Source organism: Larus michahellis, chromosome 5 (assembly GCF_964199755.1).
Source record: "Larus michahellis chromosome 5, bLarMic1.1, whole genome shotgun sequence".
Classification (NCBI taxonomy): Eukaryota; Metazoa; Chordata; class Aves; order Charadriiformes; family Laridae; genus Larus; species Larus michahellis.
Window position 1 is genome coordinate 14,524,174 of NC_133900.1, and position 20,854 is coordinate 14,545,027.

The 20,854-nt window shown below is 40.8% G+C and overlaps 1 protein-coding gene across 3 annotated transcripts in view; it reads right to left on the reverse strand.

Annotated features, from left to right (window-relative positions):
• Window positions 1–5,138: 5,138 nt before the first annotated feature.
• The window catches only part of SMAD1 (SMAD family member 1), a 115,304-nt gene continuing 99,588 nt past the window's right edge, over window positions 5,139–20,854 (reverse strand). For all 3 annotated transcript variants that reach the window (XM_074588883.1, XM_074588881.1, XM_074588882.1), the window contains 5 exons: window positions 17,815–18,072; window positions 14,990–15,106; window positions 10,927–11,148; window positions 8,397–8,653; window positions 5,139–6,549 (listed from right to left, as the gene is read on the reverse strand). In XM_074588883.1, coding sequence (XP_074444984.1) covers window positions 6,406–6,549; window positions 8,397–8,653; window positions 10,927–11,148; window positions 14,990–15,106; window positions 17,815–18,072 — 998 coding nt within the window. In that variant the 3' untranslated portion in view covers window positions 5,139–6,405. The remainder of the gene's footprint in view (window positions 6,550–8,396; window positions 8,654–10,926; window positions 11,149–14,989; window positions 15,107–17,814; window positions 18,073–20,854) is intronic.

Here is a 20,854-nt window from a genome sequence, read left to right on the forward strand (position 1 = left end):
ATAAAAATCCAACTCCTGGAACCATAAGTCTTCAGAGCACCAAGATCAAGGTAGCTTTTTTCTGTACTGCTTTAGAAAACAGCATGGACCAAATCCAACAGACGCAGGGATCAAGCTGTGTTTGAGGGGTTTGTAAAGTTTGTTTGTAGGCAAACCACTGCCCGAATCATGTTCAAAATGAAGCCACGCTTGGATACAGCTTTTAAATAGTGCTGTTGCCAGCACTATGGACTATGGTGATTTTGACTTGAGAAGACTGGTCCACAAGCTTGAAGAAATATCTGATGGGACAGCAGCCATCTTCCAGTCTCCGCGTACATAGCTGAAAACGCTCAGGATTACCAATCCCAGAAGTATCAACAGAAGGCAGAAGTGGAGGGCTCAGAGATGAGACAGACCCTGCCCTCCTGCCAAGAACCAAGTGCTCTGGGAAAATATTAAGCCCTACTGCAGTAGTACACACATCAAGTCTGATTCTCCTCCTTGTACTAAGTTTGACTCAGTAACCTAAAGGAACAGGAAACCAAGTTGTTCAAAGTCATCATATAAGGAAGGGTAAGGGAAGGGGAAGTTAGGCACGCCATTTTTCTTCATATAAAAGAATGTTTTTACAGGGATACTGGGCAAAGAGAGAAGCTGCAATAGGAAAATCAGAACATTCTTACAAAGGTAAACTGTGCTGTTCCCATCACGTCTAAGCAAGTGACCTGTCCACTTAAATGAAACTCTTGGAGCAAGGAAAGCCTGCTTGGCATGTGCAGGGTCCCCTCTGTAATACAATTATAGCTCATTTTACATTTGCGACAATACAGAGTTGCAAGTGGCAGGTTTTTATGTCTGCTATGAGAGATCATCAGTCCTGTCTACAATCTGAAGCATGTGAAGTTGTTCACTTGTTCAAAATCTACCTACAGCAGCCTCCTCTGAGGTTTATGGATTTAAAGCCTCATACGAGCTGGCAGGATCATGAAGAGATGATACAAATTGTTCAACTCATACCTTAGCAGCAGGATGAAAAGGTGAAATCGCAAACCAATTCCTAAGAGAAAACTAAGAATCTGCACCCATTAGAATAAAAATTCTTACATTCCTGAAAGATGACTGAATTAAATTCCGGACTTTTGGACTGTTTGTAAAATTTGGGGGTTTTTTGACATTACTTTTGGTGACTTCAGCCACACATGACAAGTTAACATTTTTAACCGTAAAGCTTTTATCAGACCTGAGTAAAAACTATATCCATCTTGTCTGTTCACTGCAGCAGACCTGCTCATCTTTGTACCCGCGTCAAGCCCAAGGGATGCCCACATTATCAATCTTACTGGAGTTACTTTTGTGTTTGCAACAGGGTTGATCAGGAGGCTGTTTCTCCACTGCAACTGCTTCATGAAAACCAGTTCACCACATACCCTGCCAGACGAAGCTGTTGCTGCTGAAGAGATCATCATCTCCCACAGCTGGGATGAATGAAATAGGAGCCACCTTGTCAGCCACCTCAGCTGAACTGAACGAAAGTGGAGCCCTCTGCCTCAGCAGTTCACAGCAGGTGAATGTATGCAGACAAACTGGTGGCAGTTTGCCACACCACACAGATGTGTGACCTGTGGTGGCACAGGAACAGGCACAGCACCTCAGGAGGATGGCAGCCCCTGGGAACAAGGGTCACTTCAGCCAGCCCCTGTGAATGAGAGCCAGGTCCCAGCTACACGGCTTCATTTGTCCCACAGAGGTTTCCCCTCTGAGCAAGTCACCAAGGTGAGCAGAGAGTACAGGAACTTCATTCTACAAACCACACGCGTTATTTATTCTGGAGCCTGTTGGGAGAGAGAGATGATGAGAACAAGTGCAAGGCTTGCTTGTGAAGCTGAAGGCAGTAGTCAGGAAACACAACCGCTAAATACAAAGCCTGAGCACCCTGGCTGACAGTTTCTGTCATTTCAGCCAGATGCAAACCAAGTGGCGTACTACCGTAGAGAGGAGGGAAGGGAATCTTAATAACTGTAAAAACCTTTAAAACAATAATCCCAAGCAAAAGTGAAATCCAATAGCGTGAACCTGTCTCGCCTCACCTTCCTCTTCCAAAAAAAAGCATTTGAGATAGCAGGGGTTGAAAAAGTGGTGCCTAGGAATAATGCATATCTTTATGGATGGCTTCCAGTGCCTACAGCAACCCATAATTCTTTACTTGCCTTTGGCAAGCATACTGTAGAGGGTTTTTTGTCTGACTGAAACATAGCGTCCAGCAGGTATGAGAAAAGAATCAGACAAAAAGCTATTTGCAAAGAGTTCATAAAAATAAGGAAAGTCATCAAGAATACAGGAGTGAGGGAGGGGGGGCTTAGGGAACAGAGAGCATCCCCCAAAAGGATAACATGACATGGGCGTCTCTCTTCACTGAGCTGTTTAAGTCAAGGACAGAAGGGGACAGAGTAAAATAAAAGCCATTTTCACTTCTCTCCCGCACAGAATTACAAATGTATTTGAAGAAAATGAACTGTGAGATGATGAGTGTAAAAAATATATTGCTCTACCATGACTGGTGATGGTAGAGTTATGTTGTATATTTAGGCATGCATCCAGAAAAAGGTGACTGCCAGTTCACGGTTATGAATCACGAATCTCAAGAGCAGAATAAGACGCTACAGTGTGCTGAACAGAATGAACGAGCAGCAATTAATAAACAGACCATCCAAACACAGCTAACTTCCAAGATGTCAATCAAAGGTTTAAAGTGTGGCAAAACAAAGGAAAAAAATCAAGGCACACCAATATAAATTGGCCATATAAATTTCAGACATCTTTGCACTGATTTATTGTCTTCAAATGATGACAGTCACAGAACTGTATTCTTTGAGGCTAGAAAAGACAACTGCAGTTGTGAAAACATTGCTACAGTAGCAAGAGAAGTGTTTTAGTAAGGGAATGGCTTTATGAAACTAGATAGCAACACTAGGTTAGCGAGTATTAGAAGATGAGGTCCATGATTCTCTGATACAGGATATGTTAAAACATGAATTATTTCTCTCCATCCCTTCCTAAAAACCACACAAGTAACCATGAGTTAGCTTTCATCAAGCCTTTTAAAGGTTCACCAGAAACTTTTAAATGGTTAAAAACTCATCTCCACCTGGGGAGAATTATTTTCTTTCCAGCACTTAAAAGCCAAAGCACAGATTTCAAAACACATTCAGCTCCATGGAAATATTTGTCTCCACATCTGCTGTTCACTGCTCTTCCTCAACTCTTTTTCTAGAACAGTTACCCATACCTTTTCAGTTTCTCCTAACAGGGACCACCTTGGCTTTTCACCTTGAAGTAGTGCCTTCTGTGTTTAACTCTGTTGTTCAGAAGACTAGACCCAGCAAACTATGGGGAAATAAAACTAAAGAGGTAGCAGAGACTCACCTGGTTACAGAGTTGACACTGCAGGCTCTCTCCAAGTTTCTAGCTCTCATCATTCTATGTTTTGTTAGAGGACAGCAAGAAACTCTTTTTCTTCTGTCTTGTCCTTCGCCTTTTCCAGCTTTCTGACTCCAACTACTCCAAGTGGGGCAAATCAGGAAGAAAACTTCTCCAAGATGCTCCAAAATTCTTCACGGGAGCCTCAGGCTAGCAGTTGCCTTGTACAAGGTAACTTCTGTCCTACCTCCTATTTTTCTGGTTATTAGCCTCAGGTGCTACTGCAATGCACTCAGCTTATTTAATAAAGTGCAGCTGGGATACTCTGTGCCATCACACGAAGGTACACTTTTTCCTTATATCTAATGTCTCCTCCTCACAAACAAAAAGCTGGATAACAGATAAAGGAAATATTATTTACTTCCAACAGTACCAACATCATAGAAAAATTCACAACAGAAGCAACTTACAGAAACTGTGACCCTCAGAAGTATTACCACTGAAAGTTTCTGAGACACTGCAGAGCTAGGATTTTCTGATTTTAACTCCTGTTTAGGAAAAACAGAGAGGCATTACAGCCCAAAACATGAGACACTCATTCAACATTCAATCTCATTCAAAAGCAGTCACAATATAAAACTGCCTTTTCTTACTCCAAAGCTATTTTAAAGTTTACCAGAACTTGCACAGGATCATCCAAATATGGAAAGCATCCAAACAGAAACACCCTTAAGACTTGCATGATGGACGGTTACAGCACAGATTAAAAAAAAAAGTCACTACCTCAGTGTTGTATTCCAACGGAAGGAAAGAAACTGGTTGGGAACAGCTGGGAGTTAATGGAGCAGGGGCTGAAGATAGGAAAAACAGAGACAGTGACTGAACAGCAAACAGCATTCTTTTTCTTCTTGGTCATCTTTAAATCGTACTTATTTTTAAGACTTACATCTGTGCTATGACTGCTTCTTTATGAAAAATATATGTTAAATTAAATTTAAAAAAAAATAATCTGTTCTTGGAATTTACAAATATCAAAATGCCACTAACCAAGTTCTCCTAAATAGGGAACTTGAACATTATGGAATTTTTTTCCCCCCTAACAGGGGGAGAAGGGTTAGTTTTAAAATTGTATACTGAACCAAGCAATGGAATTAACTTTAAAAAAAAAAAAAAAAAGATGGGATTGACTCACTCTCAAAAAAAGGGCTATTACTCATCACAGTGACATACACATGCATACATCTGGCTGAACACACATTCATCTCTGTTGCTCAGCTTTCCCGCGTGCTCCTGTTAGCGCTGCATGGTCCATTATAGCCAGGCACAGGTGCTGCATCTCCAGTCAACCCCCAGTCTCTCAACCTCCACCATCCCAGCACCTGACAGACACTTTGCAGCTACAAAAGGATATTCCTTCCCTCACCTCTCCCCAGAGCAAAGGCAGAGGTGTCAGGAAAGGAGCATGGAGGCCCTTCACCACAACCATGGCAAGGAGCAGCAAGACATTTAAGCGGCTAGGATACTTCAGTGTTACTGCATCCGTTCTAATCTTGCCTGGTTACGAAATCTTTCTCTCTAGAGTACTCATTTATCTCATATACTGAGTTTGGTAGGGTTACTAACCTGTACTAATTATAACTGTCTAAGCTCAGCGTATCTTCATTTCTAGTTGTGTCTCCTCCAAGACCGTATCTTTATCTGGTTTGTTAAGAGTCTACTAAGAAGTGGACAAGACAAGGTTTTAATCAAATGTAAGCAGTAACAACAGGTTTTATTCAAAACTTCCAGTAAAGAGAACCCACTAGTTTTGGAATAAAGGTACTTAAAGTACTACAGCTTACGTGAATATAAAAGATCAAAGAGAAGAAAATAAACCAAGCAGTAAAAAAAAGTAAAAATTAAAAATATATATATTTTTAAGAGTTTGAAATAGACCCATACTGGGATTTTGAAGTCCTCCAAACAATTAACAGTTACTAAGTTTGGCAAAACAAGATTCTCTTAGAAAATTAAAAGCTTCTGTTACATAAACGGTATAAAACTGCTCCATAGTTAGAGAGCACTCTGTACAATTTTGTCTTGAAATACATAGAGCTGCAGCCTTCAAACTGCAGGAATTAATTGTTTTATCCTCTTCATGGGTAAAAGAATTAACCAGCTGCGCAATCGTTTTGGGGGAAAACGAAGAGGCAAAAATAGTCAGAATTAACAAGATGAAGCCACTACAAAAATGAAATGCACAGCAAAACTCAGACCTCAGTTTAAACTAACAAGCTATGTTTACAATATATTCTACAATTCAGTTGTCATTTTCCCTTCCCGCTCCCACCTCCCCCCATTCAAATATTCCTAATTCCTTTATGGTCTAAATCTAATTAATTTCTAAACTTTCAAATACACCGTACATACATTTAGCAAAAAACATAGCTAACATTCTTACAGCAGTATGGTCAGGACACAATTTCAAAGATTATTACACAATTATTGAGATTAAACCTTATGACTTTTTTTTTTTCTTTTAAAGAGAACAGCAACCATCAACTTAGACAAATGGTTTTAAAATGTACTGCAGACAGCCTGCAAAATGCAGACTTCACCAACATCAGCTCTTAACCCCAGAGGACACAGGGGAAAACAGCAAGCGCTGAACATAAGGAAGAAAGAGAATCTCAGAGTGCCAGCTAGAGGAAGATCCTTCAGGAACTTGGTCTGACAGATTGTTGGTTTGGCTCGGTCGTCCCCGTTGCACTAAGTCCTGCAAATCAACTTTGCAATAGTACGTTACAATGTAAACTAAAATTCTTGATACCAACAGTATGTCAAAGGGATTTTTTTTTTTCTGAAGCCAACAGTTGGTCACAGAAGTCAAGTATTTCCATGGCTCTTATTCAGCTGTTGCCAGTTCAGGGGGAAAAAAAAAATTAAAAAATGTGTGTGTCTGACTCATACGTCCTTCAAGTACACGCAAGGCTCAATTGTTTCCAAAATGCAGGAGCTTAGAACCTTTTAAGACACTGAAGAAATAGGATTATGAGGAGAGCCCATCTGAGTAAGTACTTTATCCAGCCACTGAAGGGGACCATGAAGATGTATCTCTATCCAGCATGGAGTGCTTGTTACATCTTGGCGATGATACTCAGCTCCCCAACCCTGGAAACAGAATCACAAGTGGGGAAAGAAAAAAAAAAAAAAAAATCACCTTCTTTTATAATACCGAATATGTGAGAAGCATACTTCAATCATCTTCTTTCTTACCAAAATACTCTAGCTTTCAACAGTTGTTATCAGCAGGGTAGAATAACACACTTGATACGCCAACTATTATCACATTTCAACAAACAAAAAAACCAAAAATTACATTTGGAGGAAGTGGCATTTTGAGATCTCTTGGAATAGAAATCTTTAAATTCCTAAAGACATAACCTGTGGCAGTGCAAAATTTTCCCATACCTCACTGCCAGTTGCTTGATGTCCCAATAAAGCCTCTGAAGAGGGGAATAATCAGGTCTTCTCTGCCAAGACCAAAAATAGAACAAATTGGGGGGGGGGGGGGGGGGAGGTGGGATGGAGAAATGCTGCCAAACAGATCAACAAATTGGATCTCAGAAAAAATAAGATCATCGACCGACATTATGGAAGTGGGGGTGAGGCATCTGTCTGACAAGAACCAAAGCATCATTCTCAAGATGGACGCAATAAAATGGGCAACAAGTCAGAAACATTCCTCTTTGGAGAAAGAGGGCATGGTCATTCCCTATCAGCCTATTTCTCAAATTAAGACAAGATAGGTTTTGTTTCAGCTCATACCCAATTCAGTTACAGTAACTACCAAAGATAAAAGCAGATATTTAAACAGCATTTGAAATAATTTTATAAGTGAACCATTTTTGGGGCAGGTCTGGAGACAAGACTAAAGATGGCTGCAGGTACAGTTTGCTCTGCTCTATATTAACCCCTGTTATCCCCTCTATATTAATCCCAACCCAGGTGGCAGCAGCTCTAAACACTGTGCAGTGCAACATCCAACACACAGGAGGTCCTGTGCAACTGTTCAGGCAACACGGCCATACAACCTACAGGATGCAGAGCTATAAACAACCTATTCCATTTTAGGAACCCCTGTCTTAACACATCTGAAAGTTTCTATCCTCCTATCAAGAAGAGTGCTTCAGCATGTTACCATTTTCATGTGACTACTTTCATAGATGTGACCAGCCCTTTTATATCAGTACACATGTTGACATGCCACATCACAAATCTTGACCTTGCACACCCCCCTAGAATAGAAAGGTATGTATATTAATCTAAATAATTACTGCAGCTCCTAATTTGGGAGCTGCTGGTCAAAGCAGATTTAGAGGATTATGCTATCTACACTCCCACAACCATTATCAATGACTTACACTGTAGTCCCAGCTCAACTCTCCAAAAATACCACCCAGGAACAGAAGTATGAAGTTCAGCTGAGCCTCTTACAGAGCAGGAGATAGCATGGACCATAGCAATGGGCAAAAAAAGGTGCAAAAGCTGATGGCACATCATTAATTGGTGGCTTTTCCACTTTTAGGCCAAATAATTAATGACTCAATTCTTTTCAAAACTTACTTATACTGTATCCTGCCATATCCCACACAATTAGAAAGACAAGCCCCATAATTCCAGAATTACTATGCAAATAATTCTATATACACACACTACCTATACACACATTAAATACAAAAGTTTAACTGAAACACTAAAAATTTACAAGAGGCAATTCAGTGAAGTTAGAATAGTTAACAAGACATGACGGAAATGCTTCACAAGTGACTATAGACTTATGTGAAGAAAAACGTTCTGCAAGTCACCTCAAGCTTTCAAAGTATGTGCATCAGATGCATTTCATCCGCAAAGACAACAGGTCAATGGAGGGAGGCACTGGAGCATTCAAAAACACCACATTAAGTAAAAGCAATTTACTTTGCTTACAAAATAATCTCAAGAAAATTTTCACATACCTTTACAAAACTCATACGGAGAGTACACATCTTAGTAAGCTCATACACTGTCTCGAAGCCATGGTTCACTGACTGAGCCAAAAGCTGAGCAAACTCTTGATTATTGAAAATTTTCAAACTGCAGCCACTGGGAATTTTGCAGACTGTGGTGGGATGGAATCCATGATGGTAGTTGCAGTTTCGACTTTGCACAAAAATACTGCTGTCGCTAAGACATTCAGCATACACTTCCCCACCGACATAATAGAGATGAACACCTAGGAAGAGAAGGTTGACATAAGGAGGTTAGATGAATTCATGCTGTGTATCTGTTTTTCATGCTCTCTCTCCACAGACATATGTTTCTGCTTAAAGAGATAAAAATTAACCGCGTATCAGACCATCAGCTGCCTGTCTTCAAACTTGATTTTTACTTTCCTGTTTCATCAGTAGGTGATTTGAAAGGAGTGTGTGTGTGTGTATGTATGCATATATATATGTAGGGAAATAGGTAATTCCTGTGTTTTAACATGTTGTATATTCAACAGCAATAAACTAGCAAGCACTGCAGTAGTTTTGATGCAGTACATTGGGTGGCTTGACGCCTTGAACTTTTTTCTCATCATATTTATGTAAAATAATACTTGGGAATGCAAGAGGAGAAAGCAGAAACCTACTGCATAATTTGTAGGTACTAAAGCAGCCCCAAGCTGGATTCTCTGGAAAAGTCCTGAATGCTATTTTGGATTGCACAAGTTTTTTCAGCTCGCTTTAATTCCAGAAAGCTGGAAAAAGAAAATGGCCCTTATATAGCCTCAAGTTATGCCAGAGGAGGTTTAGATTAGAAAAAATTTCTTCATTGAAAGGGTTATCAAGCATTTGGAACAGGCTGCCCAGGGAAGTGGTTGAGTCACCATCCCTGGAAGTATTTAAAAGATGTGTAGATGCAGCACTTAGGGATTATGGTTTAGTGGTGGACTTGGCAGTGTTAGGTTTACGGTTGGACTTGATGATCCTAAGGGTCTTTTCTAAACTAAATGGTTCTATATTCCTCATATGTATCTGTCAAATGAGGGTACACACCGATCTTACAGTCTTTTCACCTTTTACTGCTTGCTCCCTCACCTGCCACTGATGGCAGCAAGCCCCAGAAGAGCAGCATACAGGGAACCTTTGTGGAGATTTGCTGTCAGTAGGACTCAATTCCAAAGGCTTTGAGAAAGCAAGAAAGTTTGCCTTTTGTGTTTAAAAAGTAATTATTTGCTTATTAAACCTTTCCCCTCCCACAGTGTCACAAATCAGAGAAGCAACCACACAGAATTTAAAAGCTAAACTGAAATCAATTCAGAAAGCCTTGATTGTGCTCTGTCATGTAGGATTTTGCTGATGACTATGCGTGTACCTGTGTGGGTACCTATATACTCCCACCTGATCTGCAAAAACATTTATGGCTATGCCTTCAAGTTTGGGATTTACTCCTCCTTAAAGACTAAAAGTTCTACATCGTCATTAGTTGTACACATTTACTTATTCAACAGCATCCTTGTCTCCTTCACACTCTGCTTCGGTACATATGCAGTTAAGTGCTTCAGCCCAACTCTGCTTGCAGCTGGGTTACTTTTAACAGGAAAATGAATGAGGTGTTAAATAAATATCCTGATACTTGGTAAGATGGATGGGAAGGCAAAGAGGGAAGAAGTATTAGGACTTGAGTGGCACAGCACAGGTGTGGTGTACTGCTGAGAGCTGCACAATTCTTCACGTAGAGAAAACCTCTCCGGACCAAGGGCTCAAACTTGAAGACCTGACAGATCTCTTCCGTTTCAATTCTTTCCTTCTTTTTAAGGAGGAGGAAGAAGAAACTTCATTAATTGGCACTTAACAACATACACCCCATTGCTTGGGCATGTTGAACCCTCAGTTGTCTCAGAAAATTTGGAGTTTATTAATAACGTAAACACCTTAAAAATATGTCTGGCAGGAATGTCCCGTTGCAGGGGGCAATGTTAGCTTTGCCTGTCATTAGCATTATAGTGAGTTCTCAGAACAAGAGGACTGCACGAAGTCAGACAAAAACCAGAAGCTTTTCTCTTTTGCAGGACACTGTCACAGCCATAGAAGAGAAGCACAAAATTTCCACTGAAAGAATCACCAGCCTGTGAAAAATGAATTTGGAAAAACTGTTTTAGCAGGTTCTCTCTCTAAATACACGTTAGGATAACTAATTTATGTTGGCAATAAGGCTAGCTAAGAATTCTGTGCCAAGAACTATAATTTTGATTTCCATATACACCAATAATCAAGATAAATCAAGGCATTTCATTAGACAAACTGCCTTAAGCTTTCATTCTAATTAATACTATGATAGCCTTCGGACAATTAAAAATTGATTAAGGGTAAGAGCTTCCTGTAATGACACACCAGGTAAGAACAATACTTTGCTTGTAAGACCTCTTGAGGTAGCGGCCCAAGTTGTCACGTCTAGGGGAAATGCCCCTTCCCTCCCCACCCCCAAAAATCCAAAAAATGGATGCAAAGATCCAAACCTCACCTTTGCCAATATGCCGCCTAGTGTTCTCAATGGTGGAGTTGCGGTTAACGTTCGAAAGCAGCCCCAGGCAAAATCTGTTCTTGTTGTTTGAAGGATCAGTGAAGCCATCCACCAGGACACTGGTGGAAGAAGCGTGGAATGCCTCCCCAACACGATTATTCAGCTCATAGTAGACAATGGAGCACCAATGCTTCGGTTCCTCGTAAGCAACTGCTTGAACATCTGTAAAGCAACAATGGAAATGTTACAATCTAACGGCACTGAAATACAGGCTCGAGATGTAAAGATCCATAAACCTGCAGATTTTGGCTGAAGATCACTGAAAGATGAGCTGGATAAGCAACTGCAGCTAAATGATGGCTCTTCTTCCTTCAGTTAATTTTGAACTTTTCATAGCCATGGACACACAATAGAATAATTTCACCAAGACTCACAGGAGAGAAAGGTTGTCACTAGATATCAACAGAGAAGTGCAGGAAGCTCCCGGGCACATACCAACCAGTGTTCCAATATCCCTGCTGCATTTTCTACAACATGCTATGTTGTGGGCCCAGACAGCAGAGAAACACTGCAATTACACAGCTCAGCTTTCTTTCCAATTTAGTAAACGAACTTCTACTTCAATTCATTCCACTCAGCTACCAAATTACAAGTAATTTCTGTGCTTACTGCGAAGTTGTATAGTGACAAGGAGAAACAGCATCACACATTTGCACCAGAGACCATTTGTAACTTTGAGTACCAAGAAGTATAGCAAGGTAGCTTAAATACACGTCAGCAGATCAATCTTTCAGTATTCAGGGCATGCACAAGTCCTGGGCTTCTTGGGGGAAGGGTAAGAGACTTCAAAAACTGAGACAGACATTTGTCTGCAGAACACACATGAAGCACATCTTCAATATGAACAGATACTGCTTGGGATCAGAAGCTGAACAAGGGATCCTAAAGGGATGTGCAGGATCCTAACAATTATGCTGGGCCGAAGAGCAGATGAAATGGAGGAAAATATTGTTTAATGAGAACCTTTTATTCATTAAGTGCTACCAAATGCAAAATCTGCAACTGTTCATTGCCAAAAGTTACTTGTTGAGTAATAGCAGAACATGGTTTCTCAGAACATGGTTTTCCAGACTCTGGCAACAAGAAGCTCCTCCTCAGCAGCTCCGAACTGAAGCTAGGAGTTGTGCAGAATGCCGACAGGAAATTTCTGGTTCACGATTTCTGCCTATCAAGTTCTAGAAACACGGGGATGTCTTGAGGTAACACTTGTGACTGTGCACAGGGAACAATATCTCCAGATGGTACCGAAGGTCTTTACCAAAAAGAGTTTTCCAGTAGGTGTCCAACAACTCTTCAGATATCCCCACCCAGAGCACATTCTTTCAAGCGCCAAATACAGCTACAAGTTATTAAACTGCCTCCAAATAAAAGGAGGCTAGTGAAGGGATTGTGGTTGCTTTCCGTGGTTTCTTTTAAATGAAGGAGGCTATTTCACTGCTAAGGCTAGCACAGCTGGACTTGCTGCTAAAATACCAACTTTGCAGATTAAAGCTCCAACTGCAGGTCAAAGTGCTAAAATGAAAATCATACTGGTATTACAGGAAAACTTGTTTCTCTGGCCAGGGGTTTCCTTCTCCCAGCCCCAAGTCTTTACTGAAATCAGCCAACTAAGACCAGTGTTCATATTTTCCTCTGTTCACAGATCATAATGCTATGAGTGTTCTGACGCGTGCAAAACAAAAAACAAAATGACCTCCTCAAACCAGCACTACATAGCAGACGTAGTGGCAAATAATCAAAAGCAGGATTAACACATCCTACATCACTGTGCAAAATCTCCAAGCACAGTGCCTACTACTGACCAGTAACTTGCTTAAAACACTGGTAAAAAGGAGATGATCTTCCCTGATACCCTAGCATTTTCTATCCTTTCACGTCACTGTAAAAAAAAAAAACAACAATAAAAAATAATAAAAATCACTCATTAATTATTAGTAAGAGGTTACTACACTTAATTCCCACGAAGATGCCAGCAATTATCAAAGCTGCAGCTTTGCCCCAGTTCTCAAAGTCAGGAAGAAATCTTGCCAGCTGGCCATTCTTACAGAATGAATCATATCTGCCTCTCACAGATTTCATACTAACTTCCTTACATTTGCTTTAAGTCATGCAGAGCAGGTGCGTTTAGTCTCTCTATTCCCAGCATGGGCCAACAATGGAAATTACCCAACTTCGTTGACAGGATGCAGCTTGTTAAATCAAATCTCTTAAGACTAACAAATCACCATGAAGAACATGCTTCTAAAAAGTTTGCAACAGAAATGCTGCAGTAAGTTCACAGTAAAAACGCTTCTTTAAAAAAAAACATCTGCTGCAGGTTGTAAAAGTAGTGCAATTACAGCATACATATACGAATAATAAACACATGAAGGCACACAGAAGTAAGGCATTGGTTTTTTTCTTTTAAATGAAGACACAAAGATAAAAATCCATTGTACTAAACTACTGGGAGAGAAAAATACTAATAGACACACTTTTTATTTTGAAATGGCTAAACGTTAAAAAGCAAGAAGAAAAATGTAAACCCTTTTCTCTTTATCAACTCTCATGTAACAGAGGAATTTTACTGTATTCGTGTGTTTTGTGAGAGAGACAAACTTGCAAAAGTCTGCAGTTAGGCATAAATATTGATAAACGCACTTTGGGTGAGCAAGAACTATACACAGTGTATATATATAAAAAAAAAAAAGGAAATGCTACAGACGGGGTTTATCACATGCAAAACTCATTCCATGCAGAGAGTAAATAGGTTAGCAGAAAAGCTATCCAAATCGTTCTAAGAGGGCAAATATACTTCCTGAATCCAGACATTAAGCTTAGCAACAAAACAAGTAAAAAGAAATAATAAAAAAAAAAAAAATCAAACAACAGTTATATTGTTCAAACGCCTGTGATCTTGATAATCACTCTGGCACAGCATCCAGCTTGCTGCTCTTTCTTGGCATAGGCCACAACTGTGTCAGCTTATGTGTTCTCTAAAGGGGCTATTTCTCACAATGTGATGAATGCACTAAATCCTTTACTCAGCAGCCACGGCCGGCTGCAAAGGCTTTAAAAAGCAACGCGTAAAAAGATGTCTGTGTCATAGTACATAAAGCAATAGGGTTTTTTTTAATACAGATTTTAAAGTCTATAGCAACACCACACCTCAGGCAGACAGCTCTGAATTCTGAACCAAGTGCTATCACTGCATGACTCAAAGATGGAACAAAAATGGGGAGAGAAGATGGAACAACACAAACTGAAAAAAAAAAAAACCAACCCAAATGCCCTTATGACCAGGAGAAGGGCAGCACACTCTTTACAGACTAAAGTTTAGAATTCAGGACAAAAACATAATAAGAAAAGACAATTTTATGAGATGTACTGTCTCAAAGGAAAATTTACAGATATTCCAGTTGCCTGTGTAAAATGTCTCTGGGAATTTACATAACTAACAGTACTAGCATCCAGCCTCTGATCAAGTCTTTGCTTGGAGAGCTATACTTGACCATATCTACTGTCATCCACAATTCAGTGACATTATATAGCATTAACTGCATTGTTCCAATAAATCAATGTAATCATAAGAGAGAAAGAGATTCCTTTCCTTGCACACATGTAATTTCAGCATCACACGTAGAAATTCACAGCATCATAGGAACCCTTTCTGTTCAGTGATTAGTGGAAGTTCCAGATACAAAATATAAAATCACTTTGGTCACTGAGTTGGTTGGGAGTAAGAAAGTAATAAACTTCGTCCATTTTACATTTTTAAAGAGTCATGTGATAGCTTTTTGTCCTAAACAAATATTTACATTTATAATTTTTTATCTCCAGATTTACTAAGTCATCCCTTACAAATACAGCAAAAAATTACATGGCTTTTTTTTTTTCTTTTCTACAGCTAAAAATTTCCATAGACAACACAGATCCAAAATAAGAACGCAATTATTAAAAGTCAGTTCTGAAAGTTCGTTACTCTTAAAAAGCAAAGTAGAAGATGACAATAAAGTGTTTTTACCTCCTCTGTGTATGTCAGGGGGAATTGCGGGTGCCATCATGTTGGTATCCATTGGCTGGGAGGTATCGTGTGTCATCTGATCTTCCGGAGGCAGGTAAGCAGGAGGGGGAGTATCAGCTAAATATAGAAGAGGTAGAGATACAAGAGTCCTTTCCTCTCTTTAAAGTACATATACATACCCACACAATCAGTTTTAGCCTGGAAATGCTTCCAGTCTGACTCAGCTATAAACTTCCACCCACCAGAAATCTGAGAAAGCAATCATGGACCTCGAATCAGGAAAGCAAAGAATTATGGTGCATATTAAACACAACTGCATTAAAAACAAGTCACTTTCTCCCCACTAAGCCACAAAAGAAAGCTCAGCTGTTTCCAGCCCACGTTTTTGCAGGTTGAAAGTGCCATATAGATATTAAGGCACAAGGATGTCACAGGACAAGGCCAGAAGTAGATATCGGATATGGTAAATATGAACAGAAGTTGGAGCAGAAAACTTTCAGTTTGAACTTTTCTGTTTCCTACATGATTCTGTCAGCAAAGTATGCAAACATCCCAGATATATCCAGGATCTTATTATTGTCATTGTGTAGCATTAGCTCTATTTCCCTAGAATGGAAAAAGTAGAAAGTGTTCAGGCACCCAAATTCTACACAAGTGGCCGTCTGGGTTTGGAATTTATCTGTCAGTGTCTCTTACTGGCTGTACAGCCCCGTTCAGGATTGAATCACTAGCATAAAACTAGCCCATGCACAATGACCGTACCCACTAACACACTGCTTTCAGTCCTGTTTGAAACATCCCAGCCAGGTACTTGCATTGCCCTCCAGCTGCCTATTTCGCTTCTGGGAAAGCTTCCCAAAAGGCTTCTAAGAAGCTGCAGGAAGTTGCCAATGTCACCATTTCCCAATACACCAGAGGACACTCTCCTCCAAATCAATTGCACAGAGGTACAGGCAAAAGAGAGAAACCCTTTCCTGGTCCCTGCAAGCTTTCACTGCAAAAACAGATTAGATTACCACTGTGCTATCTCTGGTGAACATGGCATCCCACATTTACTTCCATTACTGACAGCATGGATTGCAAACTACCACAGCAAATAATCACAGGGGGCTCCAAACCCCTGAAAACCAAATTAGCATCAACAAAAGGCAGGAGAATCATACCACTGTGCTTTGTAAGGTTTGTTTTTTTGTGGGGTGATGGCTTTTTGGGGTTGGGTTTTCCTTTTTTTTTTCTTAATTATTTTTAAGAAAATATATATTAATGAAATGTCTTAACTGCTTATTGTTTAGGAGATACTGTGTTGAGAGCTTTACATCCAATGCTGGCAGGTACCTTTCTAATTCCCTTACTTGGATATCCTCAGTTGGACAAGAGAGCAGCAGAGAAAGACAGAGATGATGACAGGACTGCATAAAAAGCTGCACTGGAGTTTAAGTCTCGTGTTTTACTAAGCCTTAATGTTCGTGTATGTGCAAATATGGTGTTAGTGATGCACAGACAGGGAAACAAGATTGTAAGGCCACAGGCAACAAATGAGCCAGTATCTAGAAAGTTTTCAAGAACTCTGGATAACTGCTTCGCTCCTTTTTTTGTATTGTCCAAAAGTCAGCCTCTTTCCTCATTAGTGCAAGACAGACAACTGTCCAGAGCTAAGCACCACGGACATCAGTATCTTGACCTCTCCTCTGATTCAATTTCTTCACTGCAGCTGCTGACTTGTCTTTACGGGCACGCGGGCAGAACAGACCCTCAAAGATCAAGTGAACTTCCACAGGCCAGTGCTCAGGAAGACCTTGTTAGAGAAGCCTTTATCTCTGCTGGAAGAGCCCCAACCACACCAACCATATTAAAAAAAAAAAAAAAGCAGCAAGCTGGTTTTGCATCAACTTTTCACAATTTTCACAATACAAACTCTATTTCCTTCCCTCCCGCCTCTGCAAATTCAGTAGTCTTCACTCATTTCACAAAAATTTACAGAGAAACAACTATCATCAGCAGAAATCTGTGGATGTTAATTTCATGTAATAGAAAACACATTTTCAGACGCCTGACACTTTGTTTACACACACCCTGCCCTCCCTCAGCTGGTGAAGAAAACATGCAAACAGAACATCAGTAAGCATTTGCACGGAGTCCTGCTCCTAGCATTTAGATCAAGAAATCTGTCACAGACTGCTTCTGCAGTATTTTTATCCATCAGCATGTAAAGACCAAAAAAGAAGGCAGCTTCACAGAATTTTCTACTGACATCAGTCAACAAAGAAAGGTTGTTACTTCTTTGACTTTAGGAAGTAAAACAGTCTGAAGATTTCTTTTCAGGCCCTTAAGGAACTGTTTTTCAGTTGAAGTATATTTGTTTCTTGAAATTACATCATTACATGAAGAAATTTTATCAAGTAGCAGTAGCATGATCCCCTTGAGAAACATCCTTCTTCCGCAGAACTAAGGCCTCGTGCTGAATTTATGGTGATCTCCTTCCTGAGCAAGGATGATCTGTAGCATTACACTTCTTGTGCATTAAACACTACGCTTTGCGGGCTAAACTGTTGAACTGGTCCCCTAAATATTTTGAATCCCTCCCCCTGCACCAGAAGAGTTTTACTGTAACGTTTTAACTGTGTTTGAAAGAGGCACATTAAAACCCTCAATGTTATTAGCTGACAAAACAATTACATAGTCTTTATTACCTTACATCTCTCAGCTAACTGTTGAACACAAGTGTTGGCTGATAATTTGTTATTATTAAGCAAAAAAAAAAATCATGATACCAGTGATGTCCAACCACCTTCTCCCTTCTGAAGGGGAACCGAATTTGACCGTACCTGGCATTTGGAAAGGACTTCCCGGGTCTGAGCTGGCTGGAGAATGTGGGTAGGTGCTACTGCTGCTTCCAGGCGAGTTTGGATAACTGCTGTTGGGCGAGTGGGGGAACGGGTGACTATTGGGTTGCTGAAAAGAGTCTGGGAAAGTAGCGTTGTGCGGCATGTGGGGCTCGTTTTGTCCCAGGTTGCGGAATTGGGCCAATAGGCTGTGCTGAGGGTTGTACTCGCTGTGCCTTGGAACCAGCACTGGAGGAAGGACTGGAAAGAGAGAAAGGGAAAAGCCACAGTGTTAGAGACTTAGTTTTGAAGGACTAGGCTATACATGGAAAAAAACCCACATTATTCCTCCCCTAGGGCATATTCACATCTGTCTTAAAAACAAAGCAGTCAAATCTAGGACTGCATGTCTAAGCAAGAACTCTTTTCCTTATATCCGGTTACTGCATAGCTTGAATTCATAGCGATCATGCTAGCTACCTGGTTTGCCAGATGGGAGCTTGTTTTCACAGAGGGCCAGTGAAGAAGAGCCAAGAACAAACCACAATTCTGCGTTTTAGTTTTAGTTGCACAAAGAAATGCTGGGAAGTAAACGCGTTACAATGCTGACATGCAGTTCGCTTTGCTGCACTTGTGATCCTGCTAATCACGTAATGGCCTGTAACCCAAAACCTTGCTAATAAGGACGCTAATAAGGACAGATATTTTTTTCTGAAGACAATACTAATACTAATAAGCCTTGAACTCAGTCCGGTCCCAACAGCTGTAATTTTATTTTTAACCTGGACTATGTTCTTACAAGTTAGTATTAAAACAGTTATTAACTCTTCAAGTCAGTTTACAAAATGTGCAATTTAAAGAAAATTATGTAGTTCAAAAAAACCAACTGAGCAGCAATTGAGCTCCAACTATATGCTAGTATGGGATCAGAGAAACACACATCAGAAACTACTAGTCTCACCACACTCCCAAGGCCTCCTCACCAGCAGGGAAACAAAGGTCTCCTTTTAACTGGGAATACAAACATGATACCAGATGCACTAAGATAAAAGAATCAGCTCTTCTTCTTCCAGTGCCTCAGCTTCTATCTTTGAATGCCTCACTGCAAAGTTCAAGCAACTCAAAGGATTACAAGCTAGTCTTGTTATAGATTGAGATTTTGGGGTGCTGGGGGAAGAGGAGAGGCAGGGAGATGGAGATCTATGCACAAAGTAGTGGAAGTGAAATAAAAGAGTTATTCCTCTCCACGTCTGCCTCTTATCAGCACCTCCGTTTCCCAGCTCCATGGCCAAGCAGGACAGGAAGAAACAGTCCAGGATAGCCTCTCTTCAAGGGAGGGTACCAAAAAACAACAAAACCCAGCAAAAGCAAGCCAGGCTACCATGCCCTCTCCCCAACACCTGGAAGGCACACAGAAGAGGAACAGGAGCATGAATACACAACAAGTCTATACAGACATAACTATCACTCAGATTAAGAAAGGTGTTTCAGAGACAGCTGCTTCACTAAAAGGTTGAATTACAAACTAATTGCAAAAAAAAAAAAAAAAAAAATCTTTCTGACAAGAGAAACAAGTTCTTCCAAGACACTGGGGCCTCTTTACTCTTCCAGCACTTTGCTCGTACAGAAGCATTCAGATACTTATGTGAGTGTCCTGGAGTCTGAGAGCACCAGGACACCACTCGATAAACAGACCGGGCCTCAGGTCTGCGTCCATGTTTAAAATAGATACAAACAAAAGGATGGCACACACAAAACTCACTCAATATGTGACTTGATTTAGGAATAAACTTGGGGGGTTTTTGCCTGCTGGTGGCATTAATGCATGAAAAGTTTGATCCCAGAAATCTTCATTGAACATACACTGAAAAGAAATTCCCTCACTACTGAAATTAAGGCTGCCCATTAAAGTCAGAGGGTGGTTTTAAAGATTTGATCTCATGTCTCACTTTCTTAGAGTAGCTTCACTGAGTTCGCAAATATTTGAGGCAGGTGTCACATCTAAGTAGATTTGTTTAGATGTGAAAATTGTAATGAATTCCACTTTACTACATCAATGGACAAGGGCAGAGCTATGGATGTTGCCTATCTGGATTTCTGTAAGGCCTTTGACATGGTCCCCACAACATCCTTCTCTCTAAACTGGAGAGATATGGATTTGATGGGTGGACTGTTCGGTGGATGAGGAATTGGTTGGATTGTCTCATCCAGAGGGTAGTGGTCAATGGCTCAATGTCCAGATGGAGACTGGTAACAAGTGGTGTCCCTCAGGAGTCAATATCTTTGTCAGTGACATGGACAGTGGGATCAAGTGCACCCTAAGCAAATTTGAGGATGACACCAAGCTGAGCGGTGCAGCTGACATGCCTGAGGGATGGGGATGCCACCCAGAAGGACCTGGACAAGCTCAAGAGGTGGGCCTGAGTGAACCTCATGAGGTTCAACAAGGCCAAGTATAGGGTCCTGCAACCGGGTCAGGGCAACCCCTGATATCAGCATAGGCTGGATGAAGGGGTTAAGATTATCCCTGCTGAGGACGACTTGGGGTACTGGTGGATGAAAAGCTGGACATGAGCTGGCAATGTGAACTCACAGTTCAGAAAGCCAACTGTATCCTGGGCTGCATCTAAAGAAGCATGGCCAGCAGGTCGAGGGAGGTGATTCTGCCCCTCTACTCCACTCTCGTGAGACCCCACCTGGAGCACCCTGCCCAGCTCTGGAGCCCTCAGCACAGGAAAGACATGGACCTGTTGGATTGGGTCCAGAGGAGGGCCACAAAAATGATCAGAGGGCTGGAGCACCTATGCTATGAGGACAGGCTAAGAGAGTTGAGGTTGTTCAGCCTGGAGAAGAGAAGGCTCTGGGGAGACCTTGTTGTGGCCTTTCAGTACTTAAAGGAGACTTATAAGAAAGATGGGGACAAACTTTTTAGCAGGGCCTGGTGCAATAGGACAAGGGGTAATGGCTTCAAACTAAAAGAGAATAGATTTAGACTAGATAGAAGGAAGAAATTTATTACAATGAGGGCGGTGAAACACTGGAA